The sequence below is a fragment of the Panicum virgatum genome, chromosome 3K (assembly GCF_016808335.1).
Source record: "Panicum virgatum strain AP13 chromosome 3K, P.virgatum_v5, whole genome shotgun sequence".
In the NCBI taxonomy this organism is placed as follows: domain Eukaryota; kingdom Viridiplantae; phylum Streptophyta; class Magnoliopsida; order Poales; family Poaceae; genus Panicum; species Panicum virgatum.
The window spans coordinates 34705241-34725336 of NC_053138.1; the positions used below are offsets into that span (position 1 = coordinate 34705241).

The following is a 20096-nucleotide window of genomic DNA, read 5'->3' on the forward strand; positions in this document are numbered from 1 at the left end:
TCTAGCAAGTTTGAGAGACAAGATGAGCTGAGAGTTTCCATGAGCAAACTGCAATGAGGTTTAAATTATTGATCTTGGTTTAGCATTACTTATGGAACTTACTTTCTTAATTCTGAGACTTGTTTAATTTTGAGAGAATGTGCTTAATAATTGTGGGGAAGCATTTAACTTGTATCTACCTTCCACATTGAAAAAGCTGGTTACAACTTGAACTATTAACTGCAAAATATTTTTGGGAGCATTGTGTTTTCTCGTGTATGATCAAGTGCAGGGATTGGACACAGTAAGGCAACGCTGATTTTTATCAAAGACTTACTCGAGGACGAGTAAGGTTTAAGCATGGGGGGAATGTTGGCGCTCCTTAACTATCCATTTTATCCCCTGTTTAACTTTGATAATGGCATGAATTTAATATCAAAATCACTAACCATCCTAACCTCGGCCCAATTATTGGTCATTTTCGCGTTTGCACATATATTTTGGAGGTACTTCGTTTTTGCAGGTTTTTGACCAATTTTGGAGCATGAAATGATGAGGCCCACGATCACGCGATGACACGAAGAAAGACGAAGGCCAAAGCCCGAACAAAGGACCGAAGGCCATGATGATTAGAGGCCCGTTCATGCACATCCACCCTCCAATGAAGCCAAAAGGACAAAGCCCACAAGATAAGATCAAGATACTTTGGGGCTAAGCAAAGCAAAGAGAGATTTAAGGAAGGATTTTCCATCATATCCTTTTCCTCGAAGAAATCTCGAAGATAACGACGTCTAATGGGGTGCAATCGTGAAAGGCATAAACTCTAGAAGACTCCAGGAGACTTGGGGAGAAAGGAGAACACGGGGCGGCGAAGAAATGGGCCAGGCCGGCCGGCCTGGGTCCATTGGGCCGGCCGGCCCAGCCCCTTTTTGAGGCGGTTCGGCCTCCCCTATGACCTAGGGTTTCCTGAGGCTATTTAAAGACCCCTCCCCAAGGTTCACGAGGAGATCAATTCGGGAGACGATGCCAAGGAGCAGAGAAGATAGAGGGACACCTCTCGGAGAACCGAGGGTCGTGCTAGTTGTCTAGGTGCTTCCCTAGCCGACGTGGGAACCTTGCTAGGAAGACCACATCGGAGTTCTGGAGCTAGGATCATCAAGATCAAGGTAGGGCCCCGGTTGTGATCTTGTGATGTACAATCATTCATGGTGAAGTTATTTGTGATTCCGAATGATTAGCGACCATGTTCTCTCTTTCGATTTCGTTCTTTTCTTTCGGTTTGCTTCATCCTAGATCTATTATCGAGACAGATCGCTTAGCATGATCTTGTAGTCATGGTGGCTAGAGGTTCATGGTGGAACTACCAAAGGGGGTTCGACTTGCTTCAGGGTACTTTCGTCCAAAGGGGGGCGTCGTGACAGGGCGTTGCCACTGAGTAGGTGGGGTATCGATGGATCGGATTGGAGATTTTGAGTTTAAAGATGCTTTTCATTGAGATTCACATCTATATTACTTCACTACATCTAGCTGGAACTACAACATATGCATGATCTAGGTGATCTAGATTGGTTATCTCTAACTTTCTCTTGCTACCTTCGGTGTTTGTCGTTTTTAGTAGATTAGATTCGTTTTTCACCATCTCAACACAAAGGAATCTCTATGGTAGTAGATTGTTTCTTGTATCATTGGTTCCGTGGATTGATAAACCTTGGGGAAATACTCTAAGGGAAAAGCTACACGAACCGTGCGATTGCGGTATACAAATCGGGGACGCTAAGGAGCGTCAACAAGCTTTTCTGGCGCTGTTGCCGGGGAACCATCGATTTAAGATCCAATCTTACTTGCATTCGTAAATATTTCTTTTTCTTGATTTTTCTTTTTGACCTTTTTAGATCTCTTATTTTTTTGTGCTAACTAAAAAAACGGATCTATTCCTCGAAAATCAATCTAATCTAGAATTTGCTTTATTTTTCTTTTATGTTTTAGATCTTATATATTCATCTTTTAGATCTAGTATATAATTTTCTTTTTCACTAACCCCTAATAGGAGATAGACGGGAACCTCTCCAACAAACCCGAAAATTTTGTGGATGATCCAAAAAAAAATTTACAGGCAAAGGAGACGAGAAGCACGATCAAGGAAGCTAAAACTAGTAGATCCAAAAGAAGAAGTCGCTGGTTCATCGTCTTCACCTCAAGCGACTCCACCAACAAGTCCAAAGGAGGCGCAACTTCACCAAGGGATGGCGCTATCGGAGTAGGAGCGTACGATCGGAGAGCTATGCACTCCGGACATTCGGGACTTGCCGATCCAAAATCTCGACAACATCGGAGTTCCGTTCGAGATCAAGACTTTTATCATAAGGATGGTGCAAAGCTCGCCCTTCACTGGAAAAGAAGATGCTAATCTACATCTTCAAGCATTCCTCCAACTATGCCGCACCTTCGACATGCAAGAGATGACTCAAGATCAAATAAGAGCGAGGCTCTTTCCGTTCTCTCTACTTGGGAGAGCGTTGCAATGGTTTCATTCTCTACCACCGCGCACGGTGCAAAATTGGGAGTCCTTGATGAAAGAGTTCATGACGGAGTTCTACTCGCCGGGCAAGACCCAGATTCTGCGCAACAAGATTGCTACATTCGCGCAAGCCCCGACGGAGACTATTGCGGAAGCCTATGAGCGCTTCAACAACTACATCCGCGCCGTACCTCATCACAAGTTCTCAAGGGAAGATGTGGTCCAAAAGTTCTATCAAGGCCTCACTACTGCATCAAGGGGGATCATTGACGCATCGGCCGGAGGTTCGATCATTGAACTCACGCTGACTCAAGTTTTCAAGCTATTCAAGAAGGTGGCGGACAATGACGCATGGGCATCAATCGGGGCTGCCTACAACCACTCCAAGCTGTGGGCGCCGCGAAGAGTGTGTTGCAAGTGGAATGTGAAGAAGGTGCTAGAAGGGAAGATCGACTCAGCTCATGAGAAGGTTAGAGAAGATGGAAGTGGAAAAGAGAGAAGCCCAAGCTATTGATTTGAAGGCAGGCTGAAGCAAGGTCTACATGTGAAGAATGTGGAGAGTACGGCCATGTCCAAAAGAATTGCCCGGAGGAAGCCAAGATGCTCGACTACATGAAGGAAGGGAGAATGGATTCCGCCACCCCACTTCCGATACGGGCAAGGTAGACCCCAATTTAATGCAAGCTCTTCCATTCAAAACTTGCGTGCCTCTTCGTATACAATTGAAGGAGTTCATGGAGGAAGCAAGGCAAGATCAACAAGGACATCGTCACCAAGTTCAAGGCTATGGACAAGATCTTGGAGAACATTGATGGCAAGGTGACGGAGGTCGGGAGCTCTAACCTTCAAGTACTCAACATGATGAAGATGCTAGAAACTGCAAGTAGCCCAGCTCGCCGGACGCTTATCTAGCAATGAAGGAAAATTGCTCGGGCAACCTCAAGGTCCAGAGACGGCAAAGGCAATTCAAACTCGCTCGGGAAAGGAGACCGAAGAACCCGAACATGCAGCGGGAGCAAGGAAGCCTAAGCCAAGAGTTGAAGTGGAGACCATCATCAAGGAGAAGGCACCTACTCCTATGCCAGAGATAGTCACCGAAGAGCCGGAGTATGAGCTAGATGATATAGACACCAAGATTCTACCGCCAAGGCCACGATACCGCAAAGCTAAACATGAAGATGAGCAATTCAACAAATTTGTTGACATGGTACGCAGGTTGAGCATCAACATGCTGCTCTTGGAAGCTCTACAAGTTCCAACATATTCTTGCTACTTCAAAGACATCATAGGAAACAAGCTCGAGATACCACCAAGCACTGTCAAGCTAACCCAGGAGTGTAGCGCGGCGATCGCTAATGAAGCTCCTGAGAAGAAGAGGGACCCCAGATGTCCTACCATCCCGTGTTCCATTGGATCTCTTATGTTTGAAAGAGCACTTTGTGATCTCAGCACAAGTGTGAGCGTCATGCCAAAGAACGTGTTCGAGAAGCTAAGCTTACCGGAGCCGGAACCCACCGCCATGTGCCTAGGGTTAGCGGACAATTCCATTCGCTATCCTTTGGGAATCGCTGAAGACGTGCCCGTGAAGATTGGAGAACACTTAGTCCCCGTTGACTTTGTGATTCTCGATATGGGAGAAGGGAGCAAGGCGCCTCTAATACTTGGGAGGCCTTTCCTCAAGACCGCAAGGGTGAACATCGACGTTGGCAAGGGGGAGATAAAGTTCGACATCAGTGGCACCACAAGCGAATTCAAGTTTCATCCACGCCTTGAGGTATGCAACATGATCAATGTCAAATATGTTCCGCCTCACCACCGTATCACAGAGGAGAAGCCAAAGAAAGAGGAGGAGCCGAACAAGAAGGAAGCAAAGAAGGAGGTAGAAGTCGTCGCGTCCATCGCGACAAAGAAGATCGCTGCACCCGTCAAGAAGAAAGCTAAAAGCCCGCCTGTGAAGACCAAAAAGACGACTAACCTAGAAGACCACGTCAGAGTTCTGGAGCTAGGATCATCAAGATCAAGGTAGGGCCCCGGTTGTGATCTTGTGATGTACAATCATTCATGGTGAAGTTATTTGTGATTCCGAATGTTTAGCGACCATGTTCTCTCTTTCGATTTCGTTCTTTTCTTTGGGTTTGCTTCATCCTAGATCTATTATCGAGATAGATCGCTTAGCATGATCTTGTAGTCATGGTGGCTAGAGGTTCAAGGTGGAACTACCAATGGGGGTTCGACTTGCTTCAGGGTACTTTCATCCAAAGGGGGGCGTCGTGACAGGGCGTTGCCACTGAGTAGGTGGGGTATCGAGGGATCGGATTGGAGATTTTGAGTTTAAAGACGCTTTTCATTGAGATTCACATCTATCTTACTTCACTACATCTAGCTGGAACTACAACATATGCATGATCTAGGTGATCTAGATTGGTTATCTCTTACTTTCTCTTGCTACCTTCGGTGTTTGTCGTTTTTAGTAGATTAGATTCGTTTTTCACCATCTCAACACAAAGGAATCTCTATGCTAGTAGATTGTTTCTTGTATCTTTGGTTCCGTGGATTGATAAACCTTGGGGGAATACTCTAAGAGAAAAGCTACACGAACCGTGCGCTTGCGGTATACAAATGGGGGCGCTAAGGAGCGTCAACAGCCAGCGTCGGCAGGGAGAGGAGCGGGTGCAGGCGAGCGCGCAGCTGCGGGGAGCGCGGCTGACAGGCGAACCTGCCCTGTCAGTCGAGAGTGCACGCGCGGGACGTGGGCTTTGATGAGCGGGGAGAGCGGTGATGGGCCGGCCTGCGTTGTGCTGGGCTGGATATCGGGGAGAAACTGGGCCGCGCCAGGGAAGAGTGGGAGAGAGGTGGAGCGGGCCGAATAGGGAAAATGAAAGGAGCGGGTTGGGCCGGAAGGGTTTCCAGGCTGGGCCACTAGGCTGATTTGGTTTTTTCCTTTCTCCTTTCTTTTTCAAACCAACTCAAATCTAATAAGCACTCAACCAAAATAAAATTATGCACCAGCATGAATGCACAAACAAATTTAACCTAGAAAAATTTTAATTACTTGTGAAATAAAATTAAATTAAATGCAAGACTAATCATAATAAACCTTAGAAAATTAAATAAAGCCAATTAAATTTATTATTTAATGCTGAAATTTAAATTACAGTGTTACAAACCCTACCCCCTTATAGGAATCTCGTCCCCGAGATTCAGCTGGACTGGCTAGCAAAGAGATCTGGATATGTCTTTCTCAGCTCATCTTCTCGCTCCCATGTAGCCTCAGCTTCATTGTGATGACTCCACTGGACTCGGCACATCTTGATGCGCTTGTTCCGTGTAACCCTCTCCGATGTCTCCAGAATCTTCACCGGATGCTCAGTATTGGTCAGATCTTCCTGCACATCTAACCCATCCAGTGGTGCCTGCTCCTCAGATACTCGTAGACACTTCTTCAACTGAGAAATATGGAAGACATCATGCACTCCATAGAGGTTGGTAGGCAACTCCAAGCGATAAGCAACTTCGCCTTTCCTCTCTAGCACCTTGAATGGACCAATATACCGAGGTGCTAGCTTCCCCTTGATGTTGAATCTGCAGATTCCTCGCATCGGGAACACCTTCAGATATACATAACCATCAACACTGAAGGTCAGGTCCCTCCATTTGCCATCTGCATAGCTCTTCTGCCTAGTCTGTGCAATCCTCAGATTCTCCCGCAAAGTCTGTACCATCTGCTCTGCATCTTCTATAATGTCAGGGCCAAAGAGCTGCTTCTCACCAATCTGATCCCAATAAAGAGGAGTCCTGCACTTTCTGCCATACAATGCCTCAAAGGGGGACTTCTTCAGACTGGCCTGGAAGCTGTTTTTGTAGGAAACCTCAGCATACGATAGGCACTTATCCCAACTGGTACCATACTGAATACTGCAGGCTCGCAACATATCTTCCAACACCTAGTTGGTTCTCTTTGTCTGCCCATCTGTATGAGGATGATAGGCGATACTGAAGCGCAGCTTCGTATCCAATGAATCATGGAGCTGCTCCCAGAACCGTGAAGTGAACTGAGATCCTCTATCAGATATGATCTTCTTGGGCACACCATGCAAACAGACAATCCGGGAGATGTACAACTCTGCAAGTCTGGCACCGGAGTAAGTAGTGTTCACCAGAATGAAGTGAGCAACCTTCGTCAAACGATCCACTACTACCCATATGGAGTTGTACCCTTTCTGAGTACGAGGCAACCCAACAATGAAGTCCATAGTGATCTCCTCCCATTTTCAATCTGGAATCTTCAATGGCTGTAACAGACCTGCTGGCCTCTGATGCTCAGCCTTGACACGCTGACAGGTGTCGCAAATAGCCAGGTATTCTGCAATGGAACGCTTCATCCCATACCACCAGAATCGTTCCTTAAGATCATAGTACATCTTGGTACTGCCCGGATGAATGGAATACGCTGTATCATGAGCCTCGCTCAGGATCAACTTCATGAGATTCTTCACATCTGGCACACAGATCCAGTTCTTGTACCACAAGGTACCCTGATCATCCTCTCTGAAATGAGGAGCCTTGCCTTTCTTGAGCAACTCACGAATCTCCTGCAGCTTCTCATCTTCCTTGTGATGCTGTCGGATCTCTGCCTCTAGAGTGGGTACTGCCTCGAATGCTGCACTCGAAGTATGATGCAAGAAACCCAGACTCAACTGCTCAAACTCTTCACATAACTCTGGAGGCATCTGGAAAGCCACAGCCATGTTGACATAGCTTCTTCTGCTCAGTGCGTCTGCCACAACATTGGCCTTACCCGGATGATAGTGAATCTCCAGGTCATAGTCCTTGACCAGCTCTAACCATCTCCTCTGCCGCATGTTCAGCTCATTCTACGTGAAAATATACTTGAGGCTCTTGTGATCAGTGTAGATATCACACTGCCGCCCGTACAAGTAATGCCTCCAAATCTTCAGAGCATGCACAACTGCGGCTAACTCAAGGTCATGAGTGGGATAGTTCAGCTCATGCCGACGTAACTGCCGTGAAGCATAAGCAATCACTCTGCCCTCCTGCATCAAGACACAACCAAGACCATCCTTCGAAGCATCACAATAAACTGTGAACCTCTTGGCCTGGTCTGGCAGAGTAAGGGCTGGCGCCGTAGTCAACCTCTTCTTCAACTCATCGAATGCCATCTGATGCTCATCAGTCCATATGAAATCCGCATTCTTCTCTAGCAAAGAAGTCAAGGGCTTCGCGATTTTTGAGAAATTCTCAATGAACCTCCGATAATATCCTGCTAAGCCCAAGAATTACCGGACTTCCTTCACCGTCTGCGGTGTCTCCCACTCGAGCACATCCTTCACCTTGCTCGGATCAACTGCAATGCCTCCCTTGGAGATGATATGACCGAGGAATGGAACCTCGTCAATCCAGAACTCGCACTTGCTGAACTTAGCATACAGCTGATGCTCCCTCAATCTTTGCAACACGAGCTTCAGATGAACTTCATGCTCTGCCTCTGTCTTGGAAAAGATTAGAATATCATCAATAAAGATCATCACGAAGACATCCAAATAATCCATGAAAACCTTGTTCATCAGGTGCATGAAGAAAGACGGGGCATTAGTCAAGCCGAAAGACATGACTGTGTACTCATATAGCCAGTACTTGCAGGTGAATGCCGTCTTTGGAATATCCTCGGGACGGATCCTCAGCTGAAAATAACCCGAACGCAGATCAATCTTCGAGAATACACAAGCACCTCGAAGCAGATCAAAAAGATCCTCAATACAGGGCAGTGGATGCTTGTTCTTGATGGTAACTGCATTTAGATCCCGATAATCGACGCACATTCTCTTCGAACCATCCTTCTTATCTACTAACAACAACGGAAAAGCCCAAGGAGAAAAGCTGCGACGGATATAGCCCTTGGCTAGCAAATCATCAATGGTCTTCTTGACTTCATCAAGCTCTATAGGTGCCATGCGGTAGGACCGCTTTGCAATAGGAGTTGTGCCAGGCAAGAGATCAATAGAAAACTCAATGTCGTGTTCAGGCGGCATACCTGGCAGATCATCTGGAAAGACATCCGGTAATTCAGACACCACGCGAATACCGTCCGTGGGTCTAGCCTCCATTTGATGAAGAAATCCAGAAGGTTCCACTGTGCTGATAGTAACCTCCTAACCACTGGAAGTCGATAACAAGACTGTCCTCTGAGCACAATCTATCCGGACTACCCACTTAGCAAGAGTCTCCATCCCCAAAATGACATTGATGCCCTTGGTGTCTAGCACCATCAGATCTGTGCTAAATCCTACCCCCCTTATGGATACACTAACTCTGGGGCAGAAGATATGTGGCCTCAATTGTCCTCCCGGTGAAGATACTAACAGGCACCTCTTTAATGTGCTAGTACGAATACCATGATGCTCGACAAAAGACTATGTAATGAAGGAATGGGTAGCACCAGTATCGAAAAGCACTGTAGCTGGATATGAATTGACCATGAACTACCAATCACCACGTTAGGAGCCTCGGCCGCTGACTCGGCCATAACGTGGTTCACCCTCCCCTGAAGTGGCGCCCTGGGCTGAGCTGGGCACCCCTGCTATCCCGCCTGCGCCTTCTGGGGGAAAGAGTTGGTGTAGTGCCCCAGCTTGCCGCAGTGATAGCACGTGCGAGGGAGTGCTGGTGCCAGCTGTCCGGCAGGAGGAGCTACCTGCCGTGGAGCCTGAGGTGCTGGCAGAGCTGGTGGAGCGACACGAGCCGGAGATGCTGGAAACCTCTGGCCTTGGCCCGCCTGCTACTGCTGCCGAGGCGGGTACTGCTGCGGCCGCTACTTGTACTGCTGGGGCGGCCGGTACTGCTGTGGCGGCTGGAAGCGGGGACGGGTGTTGCTGCCGGAAGCAACTGGAGTGATCTTCCTCTTCTTATCCTCCATCTCCCAGTGCTTGCGCTCCGTGTTGAGCGCGCTGTCAACCAGATGGTTGAAGTTGTCGAAGCGGAGGTTGAGCAGCGCGTACTGGATGTAGTCCTCAAGACCCTCCATGGAGTGCTCCTGCTTCTCGCGGTCATCCGCGACCTCGACAGGGGCGTAGCGAGCGAGCTGAAGAAAACGGTCACGGTACTCCGTCACCGTCATAGTCCCCTGAAGTGAAAAAGAAGGATGTATGACGAAGGATTAGCTTAGCTTTTCCTATTTCAAAAAGATAGAACAAGGGAGGTCTTAGATCAAAAGGAAATGCTGAAGGATTATGTTTGGATTTACCTGCTTAAGCACAAGGAACTCCTTTTTCTTTGTCTTCATCATGCCCGCTGGGACGTGGTGGCTGCGGAACCGCTCCCGGAACTGGGTCCAGGTGAAAGCCTCGCGGTCCTGAATCCTATGGGACTCCCACCAGTCGAGAGCTGCCCCTCGCAGCTGCCCTGCTGCGTACAGGACACGCTCCCGCTCATCGCACTATGCGATGTCCAACTGGCGCTCCACTGCACGAAGCCAGTCGTCCGCCTGGAGTGGGTCAGACGTGTGGGAGAACATTGGTGGGTGACCCCTCAGAAACTCCGCACGCCTATCGCGGGGCTGCTGTGGTGGAGGCGGAGGCAGCAGCTGAGCGTGGACCTGCTGCAGTGCCTGAACAGTGTTGTTCAGAGTGGCCATCATCTGCATCTGGAGCTGGAAGTACTACTCCGAAGTCGAGGGTGGAGGCATCGGCATTCCGGTACCCTGGTTGTTCTGCCCCTGCTGGCCAGAACTGGAACCGGTGCTCCTGGTGTTCACCATCTAATTGAACAAAAGATTTATGAGCAAAGATATTTTAGAAATAATTTCAGACAGATACGAGATCTTTCTACAAGAAAAACTTGGGCATGATAAAGTAGATAGGATAGAGTGCATGGTTTTAACCCCCAACGATCTAACTCATTTTATTGATTAATTAAACTTTAACTTAAGAGCTGATTTTCACTAAACAAATTTAACTACTAAGCTATGCAATCAACCAAAGATCCAAATCAAACATTTGCATAATAACTAGCATACAAAAGTTCACACTTTAGTCGAGTTTATCACGCGACTCGACTAACACAACGCGTCGCAGAACGTTCTATCATGCTATTATAAAGGGTCATTTAGTTTACACCTATGATGGTCGGTCGACTTACTTCAGGCCAACTCTACGGAAACTATTCTATAGAGAAAAGTCAAGGCAAGACGAGTAAAAATCATAGAATTCAAGGAATATAATAGTAAAATAGTTTCAGCAACCAAGGATAGAGAGAAGAAGACCCAAAACTCGACCAGTTCTATCTAGACTTTCGTTCTACAGTCGATATAGATCTGATACCACTCTGTAACACCCGATTTACAAAAGGACATAAACCGAGCAATCATATACGTGCCAGGATCAAGTCACACGTATATACAACAGAATGAATAGAATATTACAGCACATATCACGTAAAAAGATATAATAAAAGCGAGTACAAATGTTATTTATTACATAAATGACAAATGTCTAATACAGAGTATGCGGAAGCGTAAAACAAGTACGAAAACTCTCGGAAGCTGGGCGCGACAGGGACGTTGACTGGGAGACGACCGCCTAGAAGTCCTCGTACTCCTGGTAGCTCTGGGTGAACTCCTCCGCGTCGCCAGGAACTGAGCAGCAGTAGGGTGTCCCCAAAGAGAACAAGAGGAAAAGAGTAGAGTAGGCAAGAGTGAGTACACAACTTGTACTCAACAAGTATAAAACAAACTATGAGGCTCTAAGTTTGGCTGACTCAACTGCATTAGCTTTTAATCTTGGCAAAATTTTATTAAAACTAATTACTACGAGTGGATGAATTACCATAACCCAGTTACATAGTAATTAATCAAAATTAATTATGAACTACTGAGAACCAAACCAAACCAAACCACCTGGGGAACCCGCTAATCAAAGGAAGATAACCCCACTAATCAAAAGGAGGATCTGGGCCGCTCATAACCGTGAGCACGGCTAGTATACCAGTTTTATACTCTGTAGAGGTTGCACATCTTTATCCACAAGTCGTGAGCTACACTAGTTGTTCATCACACTTCCTTAGGTGAGATGGCTAGCAAGCACACTACGAGGCCGTTACAAAGAATCTCGTTGGTAAGGCGTAACCGCGAAGAGTTGGATCAGCGACGATGGGGCCCACCTCACGGGGTTACAAGCACGTAGCACAGACCAAGCCGGAGGAGCAGGGACCATTGAAGCTTACCACCCTTGCCCCGCAGGTAAGCTACTCCAAACCAAAAGGACCTAATTAGTAAGCCAAGACTGTCCCATTCCAGTCTTGTGGTAGCGCTATTGTCCCAAGTTGTCACTCTATGAACCTGTCCTTAGGGAGAGTGGCCAACCAAGCACTAAGCACCGTGCTGGCCCCCTAAACCAAGTTTCTAACAAAACATATTTTAAGGACGCACAAACCACAGAGGGTCGGCTCCAGAATTAAGTTGTATAGGAATATTAACAAATTAATTAAAAAGGACCAAGTGTGTTATAGCGCGGCACCTAGCACAACTAACCAAAATGCAACCCAAGGTACATATATAAATGATATAAAGTGGCTAGGAAGATCCTTATAGGCATATAGTATTAAAATGCAGTATGAAATTGTATTTAAAGGTGATAGGTGGTGTTCATGTATACTTGCCTTCCTCAAAGTTCTCCTGCTACTCAAACTGCTCTGAAGACGGTGGCTGCTCCGGGTACTGGTACTCCTCCGAAGGATCAACGTCTACTCACGATCGTAACGCCAAAACAAGTCCAGCACATACACAACATGCAAACAAAGGTAAACACTAAGAAACAGTACAACAATACATAAAAACAGCAAACAAAACTGAGCTAGAACTATTCTACGCGTTACAACGACCGCGTGGACATAAAGAACACCAAAAACGGAGCTAGAACGCGAAAACTAGGGCTAAAACAAGGTCCAGGGACTAAACTGCAAGAAAACAGGGATTCCAAGGGCTTCTGTGCAAAAACTAGGGACCTAAATGTGATTAAACCGTAGCTGCAGGGGTTAGCGCGTAAAACTGCTAGGGGTGGACAGCGGCTTCTATTTCTGGAAAACGCAGGGGCCTAAATGCTAAAAATAGGGCCTATATGGAATTATTTTTCAACTAGCATGGACTGTGGGTTTATTTCAGAGAAGTCTGAGGGCTCTTTAGCAAAAAGGCCAGACCGAAGGGGTATCTTCTAATCTGAGCCGTCGGTTTTGGATCTGATGATCCAGACCCGATCTGGATCGGATCTAATCTCGAGCGTTGATCTCAGATCGAACAGCTCGACCTAACTAGGCGCAGGGGCGGCGGTGGAGCTCGCCGGGGAACCAATTCCCGCGGTGGCGCGGCTTGGGAACTCGCCGGACTTCGGCGTTTCGGGTGTTCCCGGGCTCGAATCGACCGGGCTTTGGGTCTAGGATGGACTACGCGCCATGCGTAATCCACCTATGGCCTGAGCGGGGCTAGGGAAGGCTCGGGGCGGCGTGCGCACCGGCGACGGCGCCTCTGCGCGGTGGCGCTCGCCGTCGTGCGATGTGCGGGCGGTTCAGAGGCTCGGGTTTGGGCGCAACATAGTGTGCGTGCGTGCGCAAGGCCAACTAAAGCCTAGACAAGGCCGACACGAGGCTGTGCAGTGGTGCAGGGTGTCTGCCACGGCGGAGCAGTGGCGCGCGCGGCGGCGAGACACCAGCACGTGGTGTTTCGGCTTTTGTGTGGGGCTCCGCGCTAAGCCAACAGGCGCAACAGGTAAAGGGAGTCACGGTAGTGCTCACCTAGGCTCGAACTCGAGCTGCGTGGTCGTGCAGGGGTGTCGACAGCGAGGTCGGACGGCGGAGCTGAGACGAAGCTCGGGGTCCGGGAGGTGCAGTGCTTCTCCGGGCGCCTGGATCCCACAGGCCGACGCGTGGTACTCCTGCGAAGCCAGCGCAGGGGTCAGCGTGACCTGAGAACCACCGGCGGCAAGCAATTACTCGGAGCTCGGTGCTTACCGGAGTTGGGGGCTCGGCGCGATTCCGGCGATGCAGAGGCTTAGGATCGAGGCAAAGAGCTGGGGAGGTGTCCTGGGGCTACGGTGGAGCTGCTGCGGTGGCTCGCGGTGGCTGGGGTGTGGCGTAGCGGCGAGGCCACGGCGGAGCAGAGGCTTTGCTCCGGCACGGAGGTCGTGGGGGTGGTACTGGGGTGCGGAGGTGGCAGCGGTGTGGTGAGGGTAAGGCACAGGGGGGTTGCGGGTGCTAATTAAAGGAGGCCCGGTGTCTTGGCGTGCGTGCCCGGTGCAAGCGCGGCAGGGATCGTGGCCGTGATCCGTGTGTGGGGACTGATTGATGCTTCTCTAAAACAGCGATGATCTTGTTCGTCTCCTCTTCTGAGAGTTTGTCGCTAATGATCACGGGAGACTCTACATCGGTATTCAGAAAGGCATATCTAAGCCCGGAAGGTAAAGGCTTTAGCTCAATCGGAGGTCGTGATGGCTTTTCAGTCGCAGGCAGTTCAGAAGTTTCATCGGGGTCTTCTTCTGCATCGCTGACTTCTTTCGGCATTTTCTCGATATCCTCCTCGAGGTCTGAGTCAAAAGACTCGAAGGTGGAAGTGGCCATTATTTCCTCGATTGGCTCTGGAGTAGGGAGATCTTCCACTGAGCATTTTAGTGCTCGATCCACGGGAACGTGGAAAGTGTCCTTCCCTAACTTGATGTTTAAACATCCGTCCTTAGGAACATCCTTAAAGAGAGCCTTAAGGGGATATCCTATCAAGAAATCGAAGTTGAGATCTTCGAAGATATGAAAGTTTAGACGGACTTTAACATCATTGTGCCAAAATGGCGCATCGGTGTTTATCCCGTAACTGCTCGTAAGAGAACCTGAAGGTCTCTTGAGCTGTCTGTCTGTCAGAGTGAGCTCGTAATTTCCTAGAAAAGCAAAGGCAAACTTATTTGACATGAGATTAGCTCCGACAGTGGGACTATAGAGAGCGTCCACATTTTGATCTTGGATACGGCAACGGAATGATGAGGATGGAGAGTTTAGATGGATTGGGGTTAAGGATGATTCTCCTTCCTGCAACCACTTGTTGCTTATCAACATCATCAACTCTTGAATCGTCTCCCGAAGGAAATTCTCCTCTAAGGGATCCGTAGGAGTGACAGGACTTGGTGGTCGCTTCTGACAGAAGTATCTTGAGGTGTTGCCAAAATCTTCAAAGACATCCGGCTCGATACTTCGGAGAAACTCCGGAGGTAGAGGGTCTTCCTAATCCGATGTTTCAGATTTATGTTCAGGGGTGGTTTCATAAATCGAATCTACTGATTGGCTTTCGGAGGGTTCCGATTCGATTTCTGAAGATTCCGCTTGATGCATCTCGGGCTCTGTGGGAACTGGCTCTTGGATACAAACGAAAAAAGTTCTGTCGAAGATTTTGTCGAGGACTTCCCTACTCTTGGCGAGGGTAAGATGAGGGAAAGATTCTCCAGAGGTAAGATCGAGATGGTGTGTAGACTCCTTGTCAAGACTAGCATAAAAATGCTGAAGCAATAAATGCTCGGGTAATGACAAGTCTGGGCCTGATTTTACCAATAAGGTAAATCTACCCCAAGCTACACCGATTGATTCCTTATCGTTCTGACGGAAAGTCAAAATTTCCGTTCGTAAGGTACATATTCATGAAAGCGGGAAGAACACAGAACAGAATCTGTCCTGAAGTTCAATCCAACTTCCATTCACATAGCCCATGACACGAATCTACCATTGCTTCGCCTCTCCCGAAAGGGAAAAAGGAAACAACTTCCATTTAAGAGTTTCGTGTGTCATGCCCGAGATTTTCTTGCATGAACACACTTGCTCAAACTCGCGCAGATGGTGATAGGGATTTTCACAATCCCTTCTTGAAAAGGAATTTCCCTGAACAAAGGCTATATAACCTGAGTTGAGTTCATAGCTAGTAGAAAGAATTGGGTCAGCAGAAGGTGCTGGCTCATAGAACTCGCTCTTGGGTGAAGAGAGATGTAAAAGGGATAGCTGCTCCATGGGTAGTGGGGGTTGAGGTAGAATCAAGGAAAAAGAAAAAAGAAAATACGAGGACGACTAAGTCTAAAGATAATGTAGCTACCATTCCCCGGCAACGGCACCAGAAAGCTTATTGGTACTTTGCAACGTCACGAATAAAATACGCAAGCGCACGGATACCGCTGTAGCTTTCACCCAAGAGTATTCCAGGGTATCGTATCCACTAAGGAACGTAAGTACACTATCTACGGTTTTAGGCTCATCTAAGGACACACACGCCGGTGTGGAGAAGATAGAAGAGAGGACTTCCTAGATCTAGAATATATGCCTAGAAGAAGAGATCACATTGCCATTATACTTCGAGCTACCAGTTTCGATCGACTTATACAAGCTAATAGCTCCGGTAATAGTGCTCTATCCAATATCCTAACGTGAAGGATAACTCGGGCTAGGACAGGGCTGTCACCACCTGCCGGCTACCTCTACAAACCGTGGGACTATTGGACAACTGAGTGGTATAATCTAGCCTAGACACCACGTCTACGCCTTTCCCTACTAACCTTAGCCCTGGCCAAGACTACCCTTTTCTATCCAGGTTCTTAAGCTAAGATCAAATGCTACTTTATAAGCATACACATCAAATAATATAAGGCAGAGATGATAACTTGGATCTAGACTCTAATTCTAAATAAGCAAAGGAAGTCTCAAACACTTACAACCGAATAAGCATCCGTCGAGGTACAAGCGGAGAAGAGTGCTGACAGACCCGGCACTTCCCCAACTCCCCCTTACTCTCCTCCTCTTATTCTACACCTCCTAGTCTACCTAATCATCTAGGATGAAGGCCTCCAACTCCAAGGGAGAAGGTGAGTTGAGAGGGTGTGGTGTGATGTGTGTTCCATTTCTCTACCCCCCCCCCCCTCTATATTTATAGGAGGGAGCCACGGCCAAGGGAGGTGTCATCTGCAGCTGATCTTTGGCAAACTGACATACTCATCCAATTAGCTTCCTCCATGTGTCCAGTTTAAGTCGGTGGGGCCCACGGGCAGGTCGGCCGACTAGGCAGGTTGGCCGGCCTCCCAGTGGGCCCACCGACCTTCTCTTTTGGTCGATGGGTTCCTTCCTGGGCCCACATGTCATTGGCATGGGTATTGGCTTTTGTCATGTTGGTTTCTTTCTCTGGTGGGCCCTCTACTCCATATTCTGACACGTGTTGCATCCTGATTCGCTGGAACATCGTGTCTTGGATCAAACTACACTATTATACTGCAAAATCAGCTAGAAATCACCTGCACACATTCTAGAACATCATCTGTGGAATTCGTTAGAAAATAAATCTATCCTAGCATTTATTCCACATTATGGTTCATTTTTGTGTAGGAGTTGACGGTCAAAATAGGTCGTTAGTGACCGTTAACACGCACCGACCTGCTACAAAAACAAGAACCAATACCAACAGGACACAGCCGTGGAACTCACCAACGACCCGGGCCAGCGCGTCTGTGGTCGCGCCGCGCGCCGCCACCGTCTCTTCCTCCGCTGCACCCAGGGCCACCTCAACGGCATCCAGGCTCCCTCGCAGGCGCCCGATTTCCCCTATAGCAGCCGAGTACCAACTGCACGCCTGGTCCGCCTCGCGAACCAGGTCCGTCACGTCCGGGTGCTGCTCCTCCGAAGGGTCGGAATTCGACGAGGAGGACCAGCCGGACGACGACGAAGGCGAGCCCGGGGCGGCAGTGGCGGCGGCGGACGTTCCAGCGCCGCCCCGCACCTCTATCCACTGTCGCGGACCACTCGACGCAGCGCTGCCAAAAAAACCACCATTGATGAAACATCAGAACGGGAAGGTGAGAACGAGCAATAAGGAAACAAAGAAGGCGACGATGGATACCCCTAGTAGAAGAGCTCCTGATGAAGACGCGGCGGACCACGCGGCAGGGCACTGGACTCCTCGTCAACATCACGAGGGCGCTTGCCATCAGCCATCAACGAAGTCTGATGTGGCGGCGGAAGCGGTTGTGCTCTCCCCTCGCCTTGCTCCCTCTTGCCCCTCTAGCGCTTCTCTCTCTTTTTTCCTCTTTCTGTGAGCACGGATGAAGGCGACGGCCGGGGGAACAAGAGATTACGCCCTCCCTACTCCGAGGCAGTTCCGAGACGAGCGACGCCTCGGACCCCATGACGGAAAAAAATTGGTGCAGGAGCCTGGAGCCATCCCATCCGCGATCCATGCCGCCGCGGACGCCTGTCACCACCACCACAGCAACTATCACGGCAAGTCCGCGGGATGTGGCCATGTGGGTCATCAATTGGCAGATCAACGACTAGGAGGGAGCGGGCTAGACAAGAAAAAGGCCCGTGAGAGGTTTTGCGGCCCATCTAACACAGCAGATGATAATATCGGCAATTACAAGTTGTTTGAAAAGTAGGTTCAAATTGTACTATGTGTGCATCCAAAACGATTCAAAAAATTAGAGAAAAAAATGTATTCAGAACCATATGTACCTTTATAGCCCATGTCCTAGGTATGGATGCAAAATTCAACTGTTTGAGATGGATAATTCAAACGTCTATACCTAAGGTAGTTTGAAAAAAATTAATAAAATCATAAGTTTGTCAGAAAATCGTACAAACTTACACAGTAACATATGTTAGGTATATAAGCTTGTGAAAAAAAAATTCAACGGTTTTGGGAAAGTTGGACCATACATTGTTCACAAATGGATACATCTCCTACATAGTTTCCTATAACTCAAGACAAACTATCATGTTTCTATAGCTCAGTAAAACTTTTGGCCTCATATACACCTCCAATTGGGATACAATATAATATTTACCTTACAATTACAGAATATGAAGTTATATTTGCAATTTTTATGGCAAATCTTTTATTAATTATTATTTTGAGGTGTAACAAACTATGTGATATGTAAATGATCTATGCAATAGTGTGACAATTTCAAAACAAACACAACTAAATGGAAGATAGGGGTTTTAGATAAAATTGAGAAAAAGAATCATCAAAATCGGAGTTCGTATGAGGGAGAAATACCAGTTACAAGTTCTAAGCCCGGATTAAAATGAAAAAATGTACAATTTACGACCTCTTATGCATGTGAACCAATCACGTGCTACCACGTGGACCAGCAGGCGAAGCCCGCCCCACCCACCGCGCTGGTGGCACATGTCCATTAAAATTAATTTGTATAGCATTATATGTCCTGTACGTTCAAAGCCGAGCCGTTGTTCTAGTGGTAGCGATGTTTAATCTGAACCCTATGGACCTGTGTTCGAACCCTATTTTTGCCTCTTTTACCTCCAAATTTTTTCCCCTTTCCAATTGTCCAACATAGATTCAGACATACGGATTCATCCACACGACAAATTAAGACAAACCCACACGATTAACGAAACATAGGATTAGCAATTGTTCACCATACACAGGATCTTCCCAAGCATTATGGACACCAAATTAACACCCACACTGATAGTGATTTCAAAAAAAACACTAACACCCACACCCAGTTTTTGCTCTCGATTTCGAAATCTCAACTTCATTTTCGAGGGTAGCAATCTTGGCTTGCGCTATTGCAAGCAACTTGCTCTTATCATCAAGTTTATCACCCATTTGAAGCATGTGCTTCCTCATGAACTCCAATTCATCGAAGGAGTCGGATGAGTCATCGTCGTCAGAGGAGACGTAGTCGCAGGAGGCCGGCCTCGAGACCCCGGATGCCGCCTTCTTCGGTGGCCTGCCGTGAGGGCGTTTAGCCAGCGGCGAGGCCTTCGACGGAGCTATGCTGGGTCGCTTTTCCGGTGATGAGGCCGTGCAGGGCGCCAAGGCCGAGGAGGTTGCCGCATCCTTTTGCGGGTGCCCACGGGGGCGCTTGACCACCGGCAAGGCCGAGTATGGGGACGTAACCTTCCGCAGGGATCCGCGGGGGCGCTTGGTCGCCGGCGAGGCCGAGGAGGGTGACGCAGCCTTTTGCGGGCGCCCACAAGGGCGCTTGACCACCGGCCAGGCCGACGATGGCGACTTAGCCTTCCGCGGGCAACCGCGGGGGCGCTTGGCGGCCGGCGAGGCCGTGGAGATGTCCTTCGACGTCGGTGCGAGACCGTGGGGCCGCTTGGCCGGCTCCAACAGTTGCAAGGCTGCCGTCAGATCGGCAGCCAGCATGGGGAAACCCATGCCGGAATCGAAGCCGGAGTCGTTGTTTACCTCGATGAGAACCATACCGCTCGCCGGGCTAGTGGCTGGTGGCTGGTGCTGGCGCTTGTGCTGGATACAGATCCATTCATAAAGGCGGGGGAAAAAGGGGAAGAAGGGGGAGATGCTGAGGGGCATGTAACAAATTTCCATCCATTCAGGTTAGGCGTGACATTGCGTTCAAGACTAGTAGGTTGTTGACGCGTGTTGCCACATCCCATGACAAATGACCGTTTTGTCCCTGCCTTATCCTTTATGACAATCCGAGAGCCCGGACCCAAGCCAGACGCGCCTCCCTGCCGCTATTCTGCTTGCCGCCAGCCATTGCCGCCGGAATCTGCCCCTGCTCACCACCCGCAATTGCCGCTGGCG

The 20096-nt window shown here is 48.5% G+C and overlaps 1 protein-coding gene across 1 annotated transcript; it reads right to left on the reverse strand.

Moving 5' to 3' along the window:
- Nucleotides 1-16798: 16798 nt before the first annotated feature.
- LOC120700868 (AF4/FMR2 family member lilli-like) lies at nt 16799-19751 on the reverse strand. Its single transcript, XM_039985075.1, has 3 exons — nt 19039-19751; nt 17000-17325; nt 16799-16809 (listed from the first exon to the last, which is right to left on the reverse strand). The coding sequence occupies exons 1-3, from the start codon at nt 19749-19751 to the stop codon at nt 16799-16801; spliced, it is 1050 nt and encodes a 349-aa protein (XP_039841009.1).
- Between the last annotated feature and the right edge of the window lie 345 nt (nt 19752-20096).